The 23,025-nt window shown below is 33.5% G+C and overlaps 2 protein-coding genes across 3 annotated transcripts; one reads left to right on the forward strand and one right to left on the reverse strand.

The window, feature by feature from the left end:
* Nucleotides 1-587: 587 nt before the first annotated feature.
* LOC108912110 (phosphoinositide 3-kinase regulatory subunit 4) lies at nucleotides 588-13,998 on the forward strand. Of its 2 annotated transcripts, none has more exons than XM_018717276.1 (17): nucleotides 588-679; nucleotides 733-1,344; nucleotides 1,398-1,929; nucleotides 1,990-2,207; nucleotides 2,260-2,468; nucleotides 3,967-4,115; nucleotides 4,171-4,439; nucleotides 4,495-4,684; nucleotides 7,256-7,479; nucleotides 9,824-9,987; nucleotides 10,437-10,512; nucleotides 10,574-10,747; nucleotides 10,801-10,980; nucleotides 11,275-11,582; nucleotides 12,796-12,953; nucleotides 13,008-13,197; nucleotides 13,680-13,998. In XM_018717276.1, exons 1-17 carry the CDS (start codon nucleotides 588-590, stop codon nucleotides 13,868-13,870), a joined length of 3,936 nt encoding a protein of 1,311 aa, XP_018572792.1. In that variant the 3' UTR covers nucleotides 13,871-13,998. The 2 variants fall into 2 exon arrangements, with proteins under 2 accessions (XP_018572792.1, XP_018572791.1); XM_018717275.1 differs by having other exon boundaries at nucleotides 9,758-9,987; nucleotides 13,680-13,870.
* Nucleotides 13,999-15,886: 1,888 nt separating this feature from the next.
* Nucleotides 15,887-23,002, reverse strand: LOC108912105 (negative elongation factor A). The gene is made up of 7 exons (XM_018717269.1): nucleotides 22,793-23,002; nucleotides 22,403-22,657; nucleotides 22,148-22,328; nucleotides 21,449-21,640; nucleotides 21,239-21,388; nucleotides 19,080-19,441; nucleotides 15,887-16,851 (listed from the first exon to the last, which is right to left on the reverse strand). Exons 1-7 carry the CDS (start codon nucleotides 23,000-23,002, stop codon nucleotides 16,531-16,533), a joined length of 1,671 nt encoding a protein of 556 aa, XP_018572785.1. The 3' UTR covers nucleotides 15,887-16,530.
* Between the last annotated feature and the right edge of the window lie 23 nt (nucleotides 23,003-23,025).

Genomic DNA, 23,025 nt, shown 5'->3' on the forward strand with positions numbered 1-23,025 from the left:
TCGTTGTATATCAGAAGGAGAGGCAGTTTTTAACGCTGATCATGTGGTACTATATGGGAAAATTGGGCAAAGTTAATTTAAATTTCGAAATTATATTATGTCTGCAAACTAGTGCCCATACTTACTAACAACCCTCATTAAATTCAGGGAGTATTATCTATCGGCAATAATATTTTGAAAATTTCTTCAATGGTTTGATGAAAACTTAATTCTGAATTTTTCTTGGACCATGAAGAGCAACCTTGAACTGAACAATAATAGTTTGATAGTTTCTTCTTTCTATCCATAATTGCTGAAATTTTCCTCACACTATTTTCTTAAAATAACAGTGTTCAAAAAACGAACACTAAACACAGTTTTAAATAAAATACAAAACGAAATGTCACACACAGAAGAAATGTTTACCTTGTTTCGCTAGTATCACTTGTCACCGCCAGTGGGCGAGCTCTTAGCTGCATTCGCGAATTGACGATTGACAGATTGACAGTTTCACAAATAAACAGTAATGTGATGAGTTACGAGATAAAATTGTATGATGTGATATAAAACTAGAACGCTCTACAAACTTCAGTTATACAAGTTTAATCATGGGTAATCAATTAGCAGGCATCGCCCCATCTCAAATATTTCCGGTAGAGCGTTACTTAACAGATCATCCTGAATTGAAGTTTGACACAAGGTAAATCTCTCTTTAGTTTACTTTCTAAAACAATTTATCGACTTCCTTTATAGTTTGGGTAGTACAAGGTTCCTGAAAGTAGCGAGGGCAGAATCACAGGAGGGGTTAGATGTGGTTAAAGTCTTTGCCATACATGACCCCTCCTTACCACTAGAAACTTATAAAAATCACCTGGAAGATGTAAGGAAGAAACTCTCGTCTGCTGTAAACTGCATTCCCTATCAAAAAATAATCCTAACAGACAAGGCAGGGTTAATTATACGTGAATATGTTAAATATAGTTTGTATGACCGTTTAAGTACGAGGCCATTCTTGACAAACATCGAGAAACGCTGGATTACATTTCAGATTTTATATGCTTTGCACCAGTGTCACAAAGTGGGAGTGTGCCATGGTGACATAAAACTTGAAAATATCACGGTGACTTCGTGGAACTGGGTTTTACTTGTAGATTTCGCTTCATTTAAACCGACTTTCATCCCAGTGGATAATCCCGCAGATTATTCTTACTTTTTTGATACCTCTCGAAGACGAACTTGTTTCATTGCTCCTGAGAGGTTCTCTAGTAGTACCAGTACAACGTATTCTGAAAGTAGCAATGTAATCACTGAAGCTACTTGTGATTCCAGTGATCTAACACCTGCTATGGACATTTTCTCTGCTGGGTAAGAATTTATTTAAATTTAAAAAATGTGAGTATATGGTTAATAAATTTTAGATGCGCTTTATTGGAGTTGTGGAACGAATTACATGTTCCATTTGAGTATTCACAATTATTGGCTTATCGTTCTGGTAAATATTCCCCTCAAAAACATTTGGACAAACTGGAAGATCCCGATTTAAGAGTATTAATCTCAAGCATGATAGAAAAAGAACCAAGCAAGAGACATTCTGCAGAGGATTACTTAGCTCAACACAGAGGCACACTCTTCCCTGAATACTTTTTTACATTCTTGCAGTCTTATATGTTGATATTCTCAGCTACTCCGATTTTATCTCCAGACGAGAAAATAATGCGTTTGAAAAATGACATCAAAAGCATTTTCAAGTTTCTAGGACCCAAATCACAAGACGAGAAAGGAAAACAGAAAGACGAGTGTGAAGGTCTCGTCCTTATCACATCACTAGTGACATCTTGTATTAGGGGGTTACACGATTGCTCCTCAAAATTATTTAGTTTAGAAATTCTACTAGAGCTTGCTTCTCATGCTAGCGATGAAACCATACTGGATAGAATTTTACCTTACATCGTAAGCATTTGTGTACGAGTAGGTATATAATAAAATATGTTCTACTTTTATATTTTTCAGATGTTTTTGGGTCATGATTCTTCTACGAGAGTAAAGATATCGGCCATAAATACAATCACGAAGTGTCTGGACTTGGTGGTGAAAATACCACGATCAGATGCCAATATATTTCCCGAATACATCTTGCCAGAGTTAGCTCCATTGGCAACGGATCCCAATACTTGCGTGCGTGCAGCGTATGCCAAAAATATAGCAAAATTAGCAGAAATCTCCCTCAGGTTTAATACACTTTTCTGTGAAGAAATCTTTTATACAGCATTGCGTTTTTAGATATCTAGAACAAATACAGAATGACTGGTACGACCACAGCAGCATCAACAAAAAAGATACCTTTAACTACGAGTTGGAATTGCAAGCTTTGCATGAGATGATATCGCAGACAGTGAGTGCGCTACTGACTGATACACAATCAAATGTAAAACAAACACTGGTAGACAGCGGCATTACCAAATTGTGTGTATTCTTCGGAAAAGCTAGAGGTAAGCTCTTAAGATCACGATATTTTTTAAGATAGAATTTGAAGAAAAGAATAAGCCAATAAAGTTCTGTTATGAGAACTACTGTAACAATTTAGCGCAGGTGTCAAACGTGATTAATTCCAAGAAGGTGACGCAGGGGTCTTCTTAGAATTATATCTTAACAAATATTGTACGGACTGTATATAGTTTCAGTATCAGATAATTCAATTTTAAGGCACACAGTGTCCTGGAGAAAGTTAGTATTTTATAAAAAAAATTCTTGTATTTTGTAAAAAAAGTCCAATTTAATACTTAAAACAAAAATATAAACAGTAAAATGTTTGACAATTAATTGTATGAGAAAATATATACAGGCTGTTACAAATTCGCTTTTCACTACTAAATATTTGAAAAAAAACGAAATTTTGGAAATGCGTTTTTGTTTAATTTGTTTGAGGTGATATTGAAAAAAGAAGAACACTTTCTCATGGTAACTTTTTGCTCTCTATCAAATGACATAATCTATTTTTATATGTAACTTTTCGTCTCTATTTTTTTAAATATGACCCTGGAAATTTTATTACATTTTTTGCAAGCCTTCATGATCCTCAATACTATTACTGTCTCAGCCTGAACCAGATTCAGATATTTTGTTTTGAAAGATCCATCTTCAATGTATTCGTTTATCTAATTTTTTTTAGATTTCCATGTTTCTTTAATTATCGTACACCCTAAGAGTCATTAAACCCTGTGAAATCCACATCCAAATCTTTATAAAATTTCCTGCTTGTTTTTAAAACTCTTTAAATCGTGACTATTTCGTTGATACAGCACATTAAATTTTTTGAAATATCGGAAGTAGTCAGTATTTTACGATCACTCAAAATTAAACTGAATAGGTATTCAGAAGTATTGAAATCGATATTACTTGTATTTTTCTATACAAAACTCTTACTCTTCTTGTTTTAATTAGAGCACTAAAAATAGGTTAGTATTACAGTTAATACGATGTTGTAATAAGATTTAAAAAGCATTTAATTCATAAAAGTCTGAAATTCAATTTGCACATCAGCGCCATCTTTTAGTAACTCACTAAACTAAATTCTGCAGTTTCGTTCATGGTTCATCCTATTAATATTAAAGTGTATTATGCAATTTTTGTTTTAAATAAAGGATTATTTCTGTTTCATCTTTACAAAAACTGTTGCAGCTTATTGTTTAGCTTTTATAAAGTGAATTTATGTGAAAGAATCTATTTACACATGAAAAATATCTTGTAAATGTCTTAAATTCCGCACTTTAAATAAAATAATTATTTCTTTATGTTGTATGTACTATCTTTACTTGTTACATCAAAAAAAAAAATAAAAATCCTAAATCATCAATAATGTGAAAATTACGAAATATGAAGGGTTGATTTTCATCAAGTATTGAATATAAAAAAAAACAGTAATTTACTTATTTGGTCACTTTAACAATATCGTGAACCTGTATATCCATTTTTTAAACTTATTTCTAGCAAACGACGTTATCCTCTCTCACATGATAACCTTCCTAAATGACAAGGAAGACAGAGAATTGAGGGGTTCCTTTTTCGACTGTATTATTGGCGTTGCGACTTACATCGGTTGGCCATGTGCTGGAATCTTAACCCCTCTTTTATTACAGGTAACCAGAAATAAAACTTCCCGTGGTCTTTAAAGTTACCGTTATTCATTTATAGGGCCTTACAGACTGTTCCGAGTTTGTAACGGCAAAAAGTATCAACGCTATGGCGGCTCTGACAGAACTAGGTCTAATGTTCAAACCGGCTATTTGCGAACTGATCACTGAATGTTCATATTTCATGGTACACCCCAATCTGTGGATACGTCAGGCGGTTGCTGGTTTTATCGCAACTGCTGCAAAAACGTTATCGTTGTTGGATGTTCAATGTAAACTAATGCCTCATTTGAGTGTCTATATGAAGTATCCTCTGATACAAATTGACAAGTAAGTTCGAATCCTCAATTCGGACTAAAAATTTATGAATAACATTATTTTCTAGGCCTGAGTTAGTGCTAGAGTCGCTTGTAAGTCCAATTCCGAGGATCGTGTATGATAGTGTGGTAGCTTACTCAGAGATTGATATACTTCTGGATGTGCTGAAAGAGAGGAAAACTCTGAGAGATTGTGTAAATACCGGCAAGGTTCCTAATACAGATTTGTACAGGGAGTCAAATTCAAGTTTGAAAAATGTGAGTTTTATCAAATTTATCTGTTTTTTCTTACATGTAATCAGAGATGGAACTACGATACAGTAAAAGGCCAATAGGCGGCCTGGAGTTCCCCCTTTACTCTATCCATTGTAATTAGAGAAATTGTTTGTATATTCGTCAGATTCTTCAGATAAATAATAATGATAATACTTTTAATTGTGTTACTAAAATACTCAAAATGTTATATTTGGAGAGATTTCATCATGCAGAAACCATAAAAATGATATACCACCAAAAAAGTTGTATTTTCAAACTTCCACTCTACTCCAGTCGGCAGAGGCCGAAAAGTTACTGTTGGTGACATTTTCTTGATAATTCGGAAATATCTACACAGGAATACTTTAAATGAGGAGTACAATATCAGGCTAATTTGCTGACAAAGTATCTGATCAGGAAAAAAAATTATTAACAATTTAATTGTGAAAAAAATTTTTTTTTTAGTAGTTTTCTTTAAATAACTCAGCGGGATGACTTTGTACGAAAAAATGCTTAGGACATGATTTTGTTCGTAATAAAAATAGCTACAAAATGGCGGTGGCCCAATTACGAAATTTGCAATAACAAAGCCGTGAGATTGAAAAAACTGTATAAAACGCCAATTTTTTTAAGTTGCTGTAAAAATGTCAATTATAAACAAAAAGTGATACAACTTTCGAAAACTATAGTTCAATATATATACAATAATGACGCTAAAGCCGAAAATCAGGAAAGTAAAACTTTTTGTTCTATAAGATGTTATACATTCATCGGCATCTGAAACTCGAAACTTTGCCAAATTTGTTCGAAGCTTTGCTGACACTTGAAATTTGGTACACACATAGTGTAAATATGCAGAAACCAAAAGCAATGTGCAAAATTCAAGTATATTCATTTTTGCAGTTTTGGTAAGGTTTTATACGTCAACCTAGTTTTATATGTCACCGTTTTTTTTAATTTTTGGACGTATATTTATGTATATTTATAAAATATTCCATTACGGTAGATTAGCCAGCATAATTACCTACAATTTAAAAAAAAATATATACTTTCATTGTTTAGATCCTAAGCTACTTAACATTTTGCGCTTGTTAGCCGTAGTCGTACATTATTCAACATATTAACATAAAACAAAATCGTACGTGTACGGTAAACCTTTAACTTTAAGTAAACAATTGTTTAAATTTACTGTTGCATATTTCTAATAGTATACAAGCGCCGAAGAGCGGAGCTCACGCTCGAAAATAAAAAGTTAAAGATTTACCCCACACGTACGATTTTGTTTTATGTTAATATGTTGAATAATGTACGACTACGGCTAACAAGCGCAAAATGTTAAGTAGCTTAGGATCTAAACAATGAAAATATATATTTTTTTAAATTGTAGGTAAATTATGCTGGCTAATCTACCGTAATGGAATATTTTATAAACGTCCAAAAATTAAAAAAAACGGTGACATATAAAACTAGGTTGACGTATAAAACCTTACCAAAACTGCAAAAATGACTATACTTGAATTTTGCAAATTGCTTTTGGTTTCTGCATATTTACACTATGTGTGTACCAAATTTCAAGTGTCAGCAAAGCTTCGAACAAATTTGGCAAAGTTTCGAGTTTCAGATGCCGATGAATGTATAACACCTTATAGAACAAAAAGTTTTGCTCTCCTGATTTTCGGCTTTAGCGTCATTATTGTATATATATTGAACTATAGTTTTCGAAAGTTTTATCACTTTTTGTTTATAATTGACATTTTTACAGCAACTTAAAAAAATTGGCGTTTTATACCGTTTTTTCAATCTCACGGCTTTGTTATTGCAAATTTCGTAATCGGACCACCGCCATTTTGTAGCTATTTTTATTACGAACAAAATCATGTCCTAAGCATTTTTTCGTACAAAGTCATCCCGCTGAGTTATTTAAAGAAAACTACTAAAAAAAAATTTTTCACGATTAAATTGTTAATAACTTTTTTTCCTGATAAAATACTTTGTCAGCAAATTAGCCTGTTATTGTACTCATCATTTAAAGTAAACCTGTGTAGTTATTTCCGGGTTATCAAGGTTTGACACACGCCGAAGCTCTACCAACTGGACTACTCCATTTCGTAATCATTTCTAAATGAAATAGGTCTCAAAGATTTGTCGAAAAATACACAGTTCTATTAATCCTTAATCCTATTAATCTTTAATCTGCATTAAAAAGTTACTTTATCATATTGTACTTGGAGGTTATTTTTTTTTGAGAAACAACACGAAACTATCGATAACAAATGTAATATTAAGAAAGCTAATTTAATAATTGTTCAAAATACCTGGCATCAGCTTTAATACACAGCTGATATCTGTAAATGTATAATCTGCCAAATTTGTCCGATTGTAAGAATTCATTACCGGCAAACATTTAATTGCTCAGTATGAACTTAAATTTCAACAGCAATGATTTTTTCGACATTTTCATTAAAAAAAAATTTATTGTATTCAACGAGAGTTTACTGAAGGACCCTGAATTGAATTTTTTTGGGAGCGCCTAAATTTTGAAGTTCTGTCACAGCATGTATTAAATGTTTTCAGCTGTTCCGAAGACTAGAAGCAAACGGTATGAACGAAACCATTGAAGAGCACTTTTTGAGGATGGAACATCACCTGAAAAAAATTCATAAACATAAAACTAATGCCGAAGCAAGGCATAGTCGGCAGATTGATGGAAAAATTGAACTTAGTTCTTCTTCTAGTATTGTTAAAAGCCACATTTTAAACTTAAACGATTCTCAGAAAGGGGAATTTATGCCAACCAGGTAAGTCATTCAAATATTTTGGTGATTGTCTCAAAAATGAGTAATCGACTGACCTCTGTTGTTAAAACAAATACAGTACCTGATCTAACACATAAAAATGATAAATATCTGTTAATTTACTCAACAGACATTAATTTTCTTGTATTAACACCAAGAACATGAGTTGATCTTTCATATTTTGATTGATGAAAATACAGAGCATTCATAAGTGATTAGAAGCCACATGACCAGTAATTTTATTTTGAACAGTAACTTATTTCCTTCAGGTTGGCAATTACATTTCGGTAAAATTAAAAGTTATTAAAACAATAAATTTCAAGTAACATAAAAAACGCAACATTCTGTTTACCGGCTGGTGATTGGAGTAATTTTTCACAAAATTTTATGCAACCAATCAGCGATCTCATTATCTCGAGCATAGACTAACGGTTTGTCATTGTTCATTGTAAACGAGTCATTAATATTGGGATACTAAGATTTATATTTTAAAGCTTAAATTTGATATTTTCACTATTAGTTAAAATTAAAATAAAATTGATCCTTTTAAATTGTTCAATGTATCAATTAATTGGTGATATTAGGTTTTTAGTGGATCTCATGATTATACAATGGTAAAACAAACACTTTTTTTACGGGAACTATAGTTGGATATTTGAAATTATTGGCCGATTATAGATTTTTTCTACTTCTCAGTAATATCATTATTATATTAACAAATTTGGGAAATAACAGGGCGTTTTGTATACAATAATATAATTATTTTATTTGCGGGACAATAATCTGCTTAATTTGCCGTCAAAAATTTGTAATAAAACTTAACATTGTAAATTGGAAGTTATGTTTTTTATTAAAGGAATATACAGTAACTGAATATAACATTTTAAAATTGAAAAGAAAGAAAAAAGAAACGTGTTCTTTCACAAAAATATAGAATTTTATAACATTTATGGCAGCTAAGAAAAGTAAATTGTCAAATAAATGAAAAATGTATGTACCATATATTTGTATACAAAACACCCTGTATTATCTGTTCAAATAACTGTAAGATTATGTCTATAAAATACAAAAATAATCTTAACTTTCTAGACCTTAGTTAACATTTCCCATTAAAAAATATATATTTGTTTCACAGATTTGTAATCATGAAATTTACTAAAAATTTACAGTGAAAATCGGTCCTTCAAGGGACCGTTTGTGTGCTGTTGTTATAACCCATAGACATAATAAGCAATTACATATATTTTATTTAAAATTTTTATAGAAAAAATGAGGAATTTACAATACAAGTATTTACGTATGTGCATGTATTGCTTTGTGTTCAAAAGATCTCGCATGCTACATTTTCAATTAACTGTTTTCGAATAGAGACTTTTTTGCAACTGAATATTAGTGAATATCTGATTTGTAGTTACTATTTCTATCTCTTTTGATCTTAGTTGTTATATGGTAGTTTACATCTTTTCACTCACTCGTACTACACACCCTGATCATTTTTTCTAGTATTTTACAATTATGTGACTGATTTGAATTCTTAATGGTTAGTAAGCAGATTAAATTTGAGTGTAAATTAAAATAAAAAATTAGTAAGAAATATGAATTTTTTTTCTGGACCTGGTTAAAAATTTTCAAAAGTGTCCGGACCCCACCTAAAATTACTTGCCGACCCCTGTTCTATAGGATTTAATCAGGACTTCCAAATTCCGTCTTTATATCCAATATGTCGTATAAAGCAATGGCGTTACAACGAATTTTCACTGCAGCATTAATTGATTTCTGATTCATATAGAGCAGTTATTACTTTAATTTTAATTCATTTAGAGGCAAAAGTAATGGAAAATATTTTAAAAACCAATACTGCCCCGTAACTCAGAAAAAAATTAAGATATATGTGATTTTATTTCAAAAATCGTTCTCAACAGTGTGTTATCAGTTTCTATTTTTGGTCATGTCATGTTTCATACAATCAGTTCTATGTACTGATATTTAAAAAAAAATCATTTTAGTTCAAAACTTAGCATGCATAAACTAATTATCATAGAAATATAGTGGTCTCTAATGTTTAGGATATTATTAGAGTTGTATTGCAATTTTTTGCTGATCAGAGTTGGAGACAAAACACAGTAATAAATTACAGACTATTGAGACAATCACCCGTTTATTCCTTATTTTCTAATTACATCTACATGCTTAGATAGCTAATAATTATCACAATCTTCTAACATATCCACGGAGTACGGAGTTAACATTACCTTATTAACAATTTATCGCTCCTATCCAGAGTACTGCACAGAACTAACACCTGCGGATCTATAGACACAAACGTTAACTCTGACTGGAATTATAGCGCTGAGGTACTTACGAGACAGTCGGAAAGTACCAACTCGGGGGGGCCGTCATCCAGGTCTACTTCTAGCAGACCGTCTTCCCCTCCGATAGACGGTCACAATCAATTCATTAGCACAGACCCCTCTTCCAACATCAGTCTTCACGAGAGATCGTATATTCAGTGTAAGTGAAATGGATTTAACAAATATGCAAGTAGATTTATTAGAGTTTCGGACACAGGGCATGTGACGGAAATGGACTATAATAGGTAGGTTTTTCAGGCACAAACTTTAACAGCACTACTTTTAAAAATAACTAATTTAACTACTATTAAAATTAAATTCAAATACTATAAGCTTATTTTTTATTTAAAATATTCAAGAAATCACACAATATTCTTTGTATTTCAAGTTACAAAGTGTATTTTTTAATTTATGTTCAGTACTCAATTTTTTAGTTATTTCATAGACTTCGCTTTCACATTTTCATTTGTATTTGCAAATATCCAAAATCTCACATTTGGAACAGCCGTGTTTCCCAAACTCTATTAATGATATATTTTAGGAACTGTCCAAATCATTAGATTTCGGATTGTTGTAAAAGTAAATTTGTTAAAAAAATTCCTGTTGCAGATCGAAGATCAAGTTGCTACATAGAACTAGCAAATTTGAAAAACAGGCAGCAAGAGCATTATTTTGAGGCTTTAAGGTGGTTTAAATTCCAATTTTAGAAACAGTTAACATTTCTGTTTATTTTTTCCATTTTACAGAAGCAAAGAATGGGAAGAGCAAGCAACATGGCGGCCTCAGCTACCGCCTCCTGGTTGGCAGCTGAGAGGAGTCCTAGTTGCTCACCTCCACGAACACAGAGCAGCGGTAAATAGACTGTGCACTCTTCCGGATACCCCGCTATTCGCTAGCTGCTCTGCAGATGGATCTATTAGGTATAAATAAAGTTTGTTGTACCGTTCAAATATTTTAAAATTGATTCGTTTAGGCTTTGGGATTGCGCAAAATTGGAGGGAAAAACTATCGCGAACAGATCCAAGCAGCAATATAAAATGACATCGGGATCGTCTATCATTGGTATGACGGTCTGCGAAGGTGGACAGTCTTTAGGGGCGATTTGTCAGGATGGTACCATTAATATATTAAGGGTTGATTCTGCAAGTAACAAGTAAGTAACATATATTTTAATGGAGATGTCTTGCTATTCTTAAAATTAAATTTACTTACTTTATAAATAGTTAAACAAATTTTATCACTTAATCGACCAATCAAAAATTTCAATTTTTAAACGTCTTTAACATTGTCAGAAAATCCACTTTGACAATACCATGTGTTATTATCTACAGAGTAGAAATAGTAAAACTAAATGGGTTTAATTTATATAAAAAAGTGTGTATAACTTGCCCATTATTATACTAACAATTTTAATACAACTTTTATAATGGATATAAATGGTTTCTAGGATGAATTTAGTGCAGTCGCGCCATCTAGATGGAAACGAAGATGGTTTCGCAGTAGATGTGAGCTGTTTAGATTCTGGCTCACAGAGTGTTGTGGTCTACGCAACATTATACGGGTCGTTAGTCGGGTGGGATCTGAGGGCTCCGGGTGTTGCCTGGAGGCTGGAAAACGGACTGAGGAAGGGACATATCACTACATTTTGCGTAGATGCTCATCAAAGCTGGTTGACGCTTGGTACGAGCAACGGATATCACACCACATGGGATCTGAGGTTTCAGCTGCCTATCACCAGTATAGAACATCCGTCAGGTTTGTAACATCAATTTGTATCATAAACATGAAATAATTCCATTAAAATCCCTGTAGTCGCTAAAATATGACTTTAAATAATTGGGAAATTCTGCAAAAATGTGTAATGACTTTGCCATCATCAAAGAAGAAGAAACTCATTGGTAAAGAAATTGCTGCTGCATAAACTACTAATAGGTTTGTTTCTACAGCAGTTGAGGACTGCTTTGAAACTCTCAGAGATGTTTGACCAATTGATTCGAATCACCCCAAAAAATGCACATTTATTTATCCCTCCAAGGCGTTTTTCAAATTTCGAGTCAATATCTTTAAAACTCTGAAATAATTAATAAAAGTAAATAAAATAAAAATTTTAAATTTAAACACCATCTCAGAAGCGAAGCATATACGTTTACATGAACTTTTTTTCACAAAATAACTTTGGCAACCACCCCCTAACATATTTCACACTTATTTACAAACACCCGGTGTATACAGGTTCGGAAAGTTCCCATGGTACATCGGCCGTTACGTGAGAGCGACAAAGTAAGTCATAGAAATCCGTGCGATAGACAAGGATGGTTACATTGAAGACGTTTCATAATCTGTATAGTTCTAACCTGAAACGGACGGTGACTATTCAGATTATGAAACGTCTTCACTATAGCCATCCTTGTCTATCGCACGAATTTCTTTACTTTACTTTGTCGCTCTCATGTAAAGGCAGATGGACCATGTGGATTTTCCAGCGCTGTATATAAAAATATTTGATATTTTCATATTTTTTCCTCCCACATCTTTAAAATGATTCTTTTATCAACAATTTGATGCCCGATTCATCAAAAATGGTATTCTTCATTCGAAAATTATACCGTGCTTTCACCGTACAACATTACATAGGGAATTAGCTTCGTTCGAGTTCGTAAATTCAGAAGGGTGGGGAGCGCTGGGTGCTGGAACCAGACTGATGTGAGATGTGATCACGTACGCTACAGCGCCGCACGCAGAGATCGACATCCCCACCGCTGAAGCCGCACGAGTTTGACTGACGCACCTCCTATGTAGTGTTTTCCCGTGAAAGCACGGTATTGACCCTGTAAAGTTGCACTTTATATACATGGCCGTTTCTGAAATTAATTCAAAGCGAGTTCCCAATATTAAGACATATCCACATCCTGCAACTACTGATGTCGTATCAACAGGGCACAAATCATCGCAGATTTTTGTTTTATAGGTGGGGTTAGAATTAGAAGAGTGGTATCACATCCAACAGAACATTCTTGGGTGATGTCAAGTATACAGGGCAACAACGAAGTGTCGATGTGGAATATAGAAACCGGTTTTCGACAGAAAGTATTATGGGGCAGTACCGCACCACCTTTGTCAAAAACTGTAAGTCCTACATTAAATAACAGTATTTTTAATTTCCAATTTGTATTTTTATAGGGTTCTAGTAATAGTGTATGCGCCATGTTAGGGGGCTGTATTGACCGTTCACCTTTCACTCTGACGGGAGGTACAGATCAAAGGTTAAGATTTTGGGACTTGGAAAACCCCGCGGACTCTTTTCTGGCAATACCAGCTGCTAGTGACCCAGTTGGAACAACACTAGGTTACAGAAGTCGCCTCATTGACGGTAACGTATATGAAATGTATATAAAAAAGTTAATTGAATTGCGTTCTGCTGATCTAGCTGGTAATTTTTCATAGTTTTAAATATTGATTGCATTATTACATTAATATACAAGGTGTTTGGAAATTATTAGTAAAAAATTTTGGGCGTGATTCTAGGCATAAAAGTAGTCTTAAAATGTTTTTAAACCATTTTTTTTTGTGCAGCTATACAAATTCCAGGTTTCGGTTACTTACACTGTAAAGGCCATTTTTCTTTTTTTTTTTTAATAGAGGAATTTGTTGTCAATTATAAATGTACTAAATTTTAAATAAATGACTTAGCTGAAGGAAAAGCTGTGGCAACAAATATAAACTCTCTCAATATTGAGGTTTCAAAAAGTATTATACAAATATCCAACACTATTTTTGTTGAACTGAATTTTTTGCGCATAATTTCAGGACACCCCTTATACAAATTGCTCTTGATATTAAAATTTTGATTAGGAACACAAGTGATCTACGAAGAATCCGGCAATGTTCGCAAAGCTGACAGGAATGAGGAGGTGCCCAGGGCCGGCCCGGATCCTCCCCCAGCAGGACACAGAGACTGCATTTCTGACGTGGTGCTTTGCAAAGCTTCCCAATGCTTTTTAGTGACCTCATCGAGAGATGGCGTCGTAAAAGTGTGGAAGTAATAAGATAGTGTAGATAATACAGATATTTAAGTGATATTTTTAAGTGTTAGGTAGTAACACTGCATATTGTGATTTATTTTAAGGATATATTTATTGTTAATATTATTTTATCATTACAATTTTTTTTACCGTGGTAAAATAAATTTTGTTTTTATGTTGTATTTCGATTTTTGTCGGCTGCAATAATAATTAAAGTACGAAAAAACAACGCAACCAGTAGAATTACTACGTACAAGTGAATGCTGATGAATTATCTTTTTCAATTCTTAAATCAACATGAAATATTGTCAGCAATGGTAAAATGTACGCATCGGACACGTTTTCCTGATACGACAGAATTTCCCAAGCCCGCGGACAATTGTGATAGAGGCTGTTTTAAATTTAGTCGAGGAGCAGCCTACCATTTCCACAAGTACAATTTCAAGACAATTGGAGATATCACAAACCAAAGTTTGGCGGATATTGCGCTAGAATTCACTCAATCTGTACCATTTTCAAAACGTTCAGGCTTTAGAACCAGCTGATTTCCCCAATCGTCTTGAATTTTGCAATTGGTTCCTAAATTGAAGTGCAGCAGAACCTAACTTTATTAACAAAGTGCTCTGGACAGATGAGTGATTTTTTTTCATTTTAAATTTGAAATGGTTCATCTTACACCTCCTAAAAGTGATGACACGATTTTCCTTTGATAAAAGACCGACAACTTTTTGCTCTACTCTACATCGAATACGATCCTAATACAGTCATATAGTGCACGTCCAAGTCAAAAGTGTGTTAGGTTAGTGACCTGGACAAGTTAACCTAGGTCGGAAACACGTACCGAGTTGTTTATTTGTCTCCGTCTGACTGTTTTTTATGGAATATACAAGTGTCTCTTCTATTACTTACAGTCAATATTTAAATACTACATACATTTCACCCTTTCTTTGTAATTTATCTAGCGAGTGTTGGTTTTTTATGTAATTATTTCTGTAATGAAATTGAAATGGTTATGAAATAAAATTTAAATTATTTGAACTCTTGGAGTTTTGTAACTTCAATATTAGATTTTAAAGTGAAACAGAGCTAATTTCTTTGCAGCCATAATATTCACATTTGGTCAGATGAAAACCTGCACACTACGCGTCGGTTTACCTTTCAGAGGAAATTCGGTGTCAATGTATATGCAGGAGTATATGGCGATCGTTTAATTAGGCAGCATTTTCTACCTGAACATCTGAAAAGGTCACGTGACTCAATTTTTAGTAGAATTGTTTGAAAACCTTCCCCTTCAGATGCTACGGGATATGTGGTATATGCACGACGGAGCTCCGACCCATTTTGCCGGCGATGTCCGTGGATTTTTTAACGATCAATGTCCAAATTGGTGGATAGGGATAGGACCCATAAGATGGCCAGCGCGCTCGCCAGACCTAAATCCTATTTACTTTTGTATATGGGGTTATATGAAATCTGTCGTGTATCACACCGAGATAGAGAATATAGAGAAATTGTGGAATCGTATCAAAGATACCGCTGAAGAAATACGTAACAACCCTGGTTTATTCCATCGCATCCGCCGTTCATCTATCCAACGTGTACACTTGTGCATACAGTTGAGCATTTGCTGTAAGCCCGAAGGCTGTGAATAACAGGTGGAAGTGAACCAGTCAGTAACACCCTGAAAAGGGGGTTAAATAATTATTTGAAAATATTTTTTTCAGCTTAAATATGCATTTAATTTTTTTTTAATCACGCCATCGTATTGTACTCATTTTTCTCTATCTCTTAAAATTAATGACATTATGACTGAATCACCCTGTATATGAGGATAATATTTGAAGGAAGGCTATTGGGAGTGAAATGGAAGTCGACATTAAAAAATATGATACTTTTTACTTGCTTAACAATATATACAAAATTTTTGCACAAGAAAAACAACAATTATTAAATAAAATGTGAACACTCTACAAACTCAATGTTTGAAAATAAACAATAAATAATAAATTGTAAATTAATATATATGTACAAATTCAATTATCGTAAATTGTTAATCTTATCAATTCTAACGTAGTATAATATATAAATCTAATTTGCCTAACCACCACAATCATTTTAAGCGATACTGAAATTATTTAAACTTGATCTTAATATCTACACTCTCCAATATTAACATCGGCCCCTCAGTCAGTTTGTTCACGTACAAAATAAAATTACATTTTTTGATACAAAAAAGTTATTCCTACATTATTCGCAAAGATTACTTTAAACCTAAAATAATCTCATTGTCAAACTAAACGTGGTTCTGTCTTACCTACCAAAACTACGCAAAATGAAACGGGAAATTCGTTAAACTAAAAACGTCAAGTCATCCAGTTCAAATGCAAATACTGTATAAAGTAGAACCCCACAAAAGAAACAAGAACCATAACCCAAAACTACTCTTTCAAAAGTTATAAACACTTAAATTTTCACAAAATATTTATAAAGCTAGCTTCAAATTGCACTTTCCAAAACCCTAAATTGCATAAATAAAATAATCAACAAAACTTTTTTTCAAAATATATACCTCCAACATAGCACAAAAACGCTTCTCCCACTTTGCATTTTTCCTGGACGACACGTTCAGCTTCAAACCGGAAGATCCTTTTCGCTTACACCTACTACCGAACGACATTTCGTCAAACGAGCGCCGCCGTAGGTGTACTGGAAGTGATCTGGTCGACCATATTCTCGATATGTCTGTACTTCTTGATCCTTTTCCACTCGCCATTGTTGTAGTTCATCTGGAAGTGCGTCTCTACCATCATAGTCAAGTAAGTCTCGTCGGGTTGCAGTACGTTCTCTTGGTCTTCGGACAGTTTTATTGTCACAATATTACCCAGGTGGGGGCAGGGATTGTCCCGAGAACCAGCCATGAATCCCAATATGAGAGCTTTCTCTGGCCGTGTGACTTTGTTCGCCGTTCGGAACATGTCCTGGGCCTCCAACATTTGTTCTCGCTGAAATGGAAAATTTAATAAAAAAATATATGACGAACTGGATGATGAATAACATGCATACTGATTTTGATTATTTTTTTTATTAACCAAAACCTCGTATTAGTAGCAACATCTATCTGATCAGAGAAACGACAATCAACTTTTGTTTTTCTTACGAGTACCATACTTTTGCATTTTTGTTTTTAATTGGGCTCTATTTTCTGATTACAATAATGAGTCATATTTGTTTTAATCAAAATTATTCAATTTTTTGAAGAATTATTTTAAACAAAGCAATCAACTCTTTTATTTATTGAGTATTTGCCAAATGTGAAGAAAATTATAAAAATTTCGCTATAGTTCCTAAGAAAAATTATTGAGAAAATTGAATTTCCGAAATAGCTTATTTAAAAAATTTAAAAGAAAAATTTTATGTAAAAAATCGTTAAACAATTTGAAAAAAAAGCAAAACATTCGATTTTCTGATTTTTTTTACTTTTTTGCCTCTAGTTTTTTTTGAGTAAGGATAGGTATAAGCATTGCTTCATAGAAAAAAAAGTAGATAAAATTTCTTTCAAAACAAGAGGTAAGAGAGTATTTTTGGATGAAAATTGACTGATATATGGCTGCTCAAACTTAGCCAATTTTTCGATTTTCATCGCGTTTACCCTTATGCTTTAATTCTAATTTTTTGCAAAAAGAAGGAAATAAGAGGTTCAAGGATTTTCATCACATGACTTGTTCGAAGGGTCATTAAAAATGAAAAAACCGCGGGGTGCTATTAAATTAGAGGGCTGAAATTGAAGATAGGCTGAAAAAGCACTTTTGCAGTTTTTTAAATATAACACGAAAACGAGGCAAAATTTCGGTATAGTTCATAGGAAAAATTTTGTAAAGAATTGAATTTCTCATCGAATTGGCTTATTTAAAAAATGTAAAAGGGAAATTATATGCAAAAAATCGTTAACAAACAATTTGAAAAAAGCAAAAAATAAGATTTTTATTTTAAAATTTGTATTGACATTATTTGAGGTTATAAACAGATTTATTTTATAAACATGTATAAAATAATAAATAATGGTACTTCTCTCTTGAGTATTTGTGTGTTTTTTTAATTTATGAGCACCCTGTATATCTAATCTAAGACGTTTGTATGACAGTCCCATTTTTTTGGAGGGCCGAACTTTTTATAAAGTGACATTTATCGATACAAAGTCAAAAACAAAAGAGTTTCTCTTCTTGTCAACTCCATCCGTGTACACACTATATACATTATTAATAAACTTCATTGTACTTAAATTCTCAAGTTTTTACTAAATTATTTTGTTAAAAAAGTAAAAAAAAAAATCTTATTTTTTGCTTTCTTTAAAATTGTTTATTAACGATTTTTTGCATAAAATTTTCCTTTTAATTTTTTAAATAAGCTATTTCGATGGGAAATTCAATTTTCTAAATAATTTTTCCTATGAACTATAGCGATATTTTGCTTCGTTTTCGAGCTACAATTAAAAAACTGAAAGGGGTGCATTTTCACCCCTATCTCCAATTTCCACCCTCTAATTTAATAGCACTCCGCGATTTTTTCATCTAAAATGACCATTTGAACGATTCATGCAATAAAATATCGTGAATGTCATAGTTCCTTTTAAAATCCTCTATTCAATAGAGTATTAAACAATGTCATCGAAAGGTGAAGACGTGTTGGCAATAATAGGCCTGGTAATAGGAACACCGAAACGTGTGTGGCCATATTTACACGGTTTATTTACTACTTCTATCGCCAATCCTGGTGGCTCACTAACGCCATTCTGGCTATATCTTAAAACGAACACTTTCAGGATTACTGCTCCATAAGAGAGAATCCTCCTCTCTACAGCCATTTTCTGAAGGATACCTTCTCTTCATTCTTATTGGCAGAAATGTGGGAATACATCTAAAACTACAGGTGGCACCACCTTAAAGTAGTTGAATTTTCTTCTGATCTTTCTTCTTCATAATCTTTGGCAATATTTAAATTCTCCTGGGAAAAGTTTCCTAATAATTACCGAGTTGAAAAAATTCCTCCTTTTCCGTTTTCATTTCAATTAAAAAAATTAAAATAAAAAAACAATATTGAAATTTCTCTAAGTTAATCATAATCAAAATCCGCAACATTGCCGTAACTTGACTTATACCTCTTCAAATAACCATCGAATAATACCACCAATAAATAATAAAACCAAATAACGAATAATGAAAAAATTACATACCGTAAGGGCCAATCCCCTCTTCTGCAACACATTGGAAGACGACTGGGGTTGTATCCTAATATGCGTGACGGTCTGCTGCTGCATGGGCCTTTGAGTGACCACCACTGGGGTCCCGACCACTTGAGTTTGCGCCTGCTGTTGCACGGGCGGTTGATCCGTGGTGATGATCGTCCTTTGCCCAGTTGGAGTTGTAGCAAGTAAGGGTGGCACGGGCCGCATCGTAGGTGTGGCGGTGAACTGTGGAGTGGGTTGTGGAGTAGCGGGAGGTGCGGGGGTCGGGGGCGAGACTTGTTGGGGCTGTTGGGTGGTCACTGCCGGTTGCGGTGTGGGCTGGGGTGAAGTGAGCACTGCTGTAGCAGGAGCTGCAAGAAGGTCCATATTTAAATAACATTTTGGGAGAAAAAATTTAAAAGTTGTTTCATTTAACCGCTAGAGGGCGTCAAAGTTGGCAACCAATTTGTTTTTTGTTTTTTTTTTTTTCAAGTAAGTAAATTTTATTCAATCAAAATTTGGTATACTGGTACAGTAAAACATCTCTTTATGGACACCCCGGAATAGCAGATATCTCTAATAATAATATAGGGTATATCATGGAATTTTATACTGGGGTTTTCCTAATTTTATCATCTCTTAATAATGGACCCTGCATAAAATAGATGTCTACTAGTGCTGGCAACTGAAATCGGTTTTTTGGATAGGCGGTTAACCGGTTTCGGATAATTCAGATTTGTACGAAACCCGAAAACCGGTTATTCGATTCTTCAAATATCCGATTATTCAAATAACCAATTATTCAATAATCTATTCAAACATCCGAATAATTGGATTCTTTCTTTATAGCCAATAACTACATAACACCATAATATAGTCTTAGTGTTATGTAGTTATTGACACAGGCTACATAGTACATACATATTAGAAGGCACAGATTTATAAAAAAACAGTCACCCACACTCACATACACCAAACGACCAAATCCATTTATATAAATAATAAATTGAAGAATCACAGTAACAAGTGCAACTGTTTTAACATTTTAACTTTTAACATTAGATTTAACTTTAAAATTTAAAATATGTGAATATGTGATTAACATCGTATATCTCGTCAGTTTTATAAAGCACCGATTTTTAGATATCCTGTTTTAGCCATTATTCGAGTAACGGGTTATTCGAATAACCAGTTTTAGAATATCCGGTTTTAGCAACTATTCGACTAACCGGTTTTATCTGAAATCGGCTTTTCCGGAACCCGGTTAACCGGTTTCAATTTTTTCCGGTTTTTGCCAGCACTAATGTCTACACTATATTTTTCATCGAGGTGTGAAAATATATGTAAAATAAACTGTGGAACAGAAGAGATAGCATGGGGCTAATGTATATACCTGCTAACTATTGTTCATTTAATTCAGACAAATTATTATCTAATGGTTTTATTCCACTCCTAGGTATGCTTGCTTTTTCCAAACTGGCCAGGTACATATAGGGTGATTAATTATAAATGTCAACCACCTGAACTTAGAATCTTGGGGTTAATTTTGTAATGGGTAATATATTTTCTTATTTATAGTTGTTGTATTTGTTTCACTTTTATATAGTTATTGAAAACCTTCCTTAAGAAATTCTGGCATTTCCTTTTCTCTCTGAATTAAGTGACCCCATTGAGTGAGAGTGTAACACCCTGTACGACCAACCCATGGATTAAACGCTGCATGAGCAAAAGAACGGTAAGTGTCTCATTCTCTGAATGTACAAAATTTCTAAGTGTCATGTATCATGATTAAAGTGTAAATGATAAACGATGAGCTCCCTTTGGAAAATTGATGTTGTTACGAATGTTACGATACTGTTCATAAGGATGGATAAAGAAATAACCCCTCAGGTTACAATACTGAGTTAAATGATGAAAATGAAATTATATCGAAGACATATTCCCGCCTCAGAAACACTGCAATGGCATTGGACAATTCAAGGATGAAGTTTGTAGATAACCTACTTCTTTAGCGACCTTGAATGTTGCCCACAGTAACATTTATTAGTTAAAAAGTTTTTCAAATCATCTTATTTTGAGACCCAGAATCTGAGGTATACAAAATATTGGGACACCCTATATAATGTAGTACAAAAAATTGCAAATTTGTTAAGCAAATAAAAACTTACCTGGAGTTGGAGCAACAGTCGGTTGTGGAGTGGCAGGCGCATAAGCTGGCGTCGCGCTCAATCCTGCAGCATAATCAGGTGTAGATCCAGAAGCAGGAGGGGGACTCTGCAGCGCTGCGTTTTCTGTGGCTTTCTTCGCATCTTCAATTTCTGAAAAACAAACACATAATCAAACAGTGAATGAAAAACATCTCCTATGTAAATTCCCACCTTGCATTCTTTTCCTCTTTTTAGCTGCAGCGTAACCCAGAGGTTGATCTGCGATGTCCAACAATTTAACTCCGCCTTCTTTCCTTCCGGCGGGGGGTCTAGTCAGTGGAGGTCTGTTGCTCAGGTTACTATTTAATACACTTGAACGGAATCCTGACGTTGGCACCCTGCTTGGTATGCCTTTTAGTGGAGCTACAATTGTCGCTTTTAGAAATTATATGTTTTTAAGATTGCTTATATAAGAGGTGACATCAAAAGTTATGTTCTTAATCTTTTGTCTTAATACTGTTTTTAAAATAGAGAGTATTATAATTTTGGATAAATTAAATATGTTACGAGCCTATAAAAGAATTTAAATGAAATTTGGCGCAATTTGCTATTGAAAAAATTTAAAGTACAATACTAAATTGTAATGTATAAAATATTTTTTATTAAGAAATTTTAATTAGTAATATAGTTCCCCATCACAATTTCTGTCCATTTGTGTGAATAGAGGATGGTAAACAATTTGTAAAACATGATATACTTTCCAATTTTTTTTTTTTTGTAGCCAGTATTTTAAATTTCAAAGGGCAAAATTATCTTATTTCTAACAATTAATTAATGTCACCTTTGTCAAATATATTAGTTATTATAAGGCATAAGCATTAGTAAACAAATTTAAAAAAATGAAATGCGAAGCGACCATACCGTACTTACTGGTATCCGTCATTTTACGGGGCATACCCCTAGATCGGACAGGTATAACTGGAGCACATGATTTTTTGTTAAGATTGGAAGCAGCATCTGAAGACTTTTGTAACAAATCTGCACGCAACAGTGCAGATTTGGGTTTCTTCTTAATTGTGAAATGCTTCAAGGGTTCTGGTCTGTGACCCACCTAAAATACACCGTTCTTAAATTCTGCGGATTTAAAATTTTAAACAATTATATAACATTAATGGTAGTACTCACTACTGAAACTAGAGCTGCCTTATTCAAATAATGACATTCCATAGGAAGCATCGTGTGTTCATTTTGTTTCCGTACTAGTTTCCTCAGATCGGTGACTAAATCAGTAAAAATAGGCCGTACTTCATCAACGTCTGAAATATCTGTGTTTAGAGATCCTGTCGAGGGATAAGTTTTGAGAGCATCTGCCAGCATAGCTACCCAAAGTTCAGAATCAGCCAAAGCTACATCCAATATCTGTTCCAGTTCTGTTTTCCACTAAAAATTAAAATATTTACAACATATGACAACAAATGTTTTTCGACAAACGTTCTCATTACTAAAATAATACTAATGATGAGTTAGAATGAAACAAAACATGTTTACGTTTCTTCCAAACAAATATAAACATACCTCTTCCAGGTTTCTGCGCGGGATATGAAAAAAACTTAATAATAATTTCAGTTTCACTTGGGTCTGCAGATCTGGAAAACAGTCCTTTATATTTCTTAACACTTCTGCATTTAGTTGTGAACATATTGAGCCTCCTGTCCATGAATCATTCGAAATTCCGAGTTTATTGTGAAGCCACAAAGAGGTATCACTGTCACGCACATTCGCCATTTTGTTAAACTGACATTTCCAAC

Source organism: Anoplophora glabripennis, unplaced genomic scaffold (genome assembly GCF_000390285.2).
Source record: "Anoplophora glabripennis isolate ALB-LARVAE unplaced genomic scaffold, Agla_2.0 scaffold641, whole genome shotgun sequence".
NCBI classification, from domain to species: domain Eukaryota; kingdom Metazoa; phylum Arthropoda; class Insecta; order Coleoptera; family Cerambycidae; genus Anoplophora; species Anoplophora glabripennis.

Excerpts from the sequence above, each read along its gene's own strand:
- LOC108912110 (XM_018717275.1), top strand. The coding sequence starts at position 588 with ATGGGTAATCAATTAGCAGGCATCGCCCCATCTCAAATATTTCCGGTA. Across the intron at positions 2,469-3,966 it reads ATTCTTCGGAAAAGCTAGAG|CAAACGACGTTATCCTCTCT; the intron begins GTAAGCTCTTAA and ends ACTTATTTCTAG. Across the intron at positions 10,981-11,274 it reads GTTGATTCTGCAAGTAACAA|GATGAATTTAGTGCAGTCGC; the intron begins GTAAGTAACATA and ends AATGGTTTCTAG.
- LOC108912105 (XM_018717269.1), bottom strand. The coding sequence starts at position 23,002 with ATGGCGAATGTGCGTGACAGTGATACCTCTTTGTGGCTTCACAATAAA. Across the intron at positions 22,329-22,402 it reads AGGCAGCTCTAGTTTCAGTA|GTGGGTCACAGACCAGAACC; the intron begins GTGAGTACTACC and ends GGTGTATTTTAG. Across the intron at positions 21,641-22,147 it reads CCGTAAAATGACGGATACCA|CTCCACTAAAAGGCATACCA; the intron begins GTAAGTACGGTA and ends CGACAATTGTAG.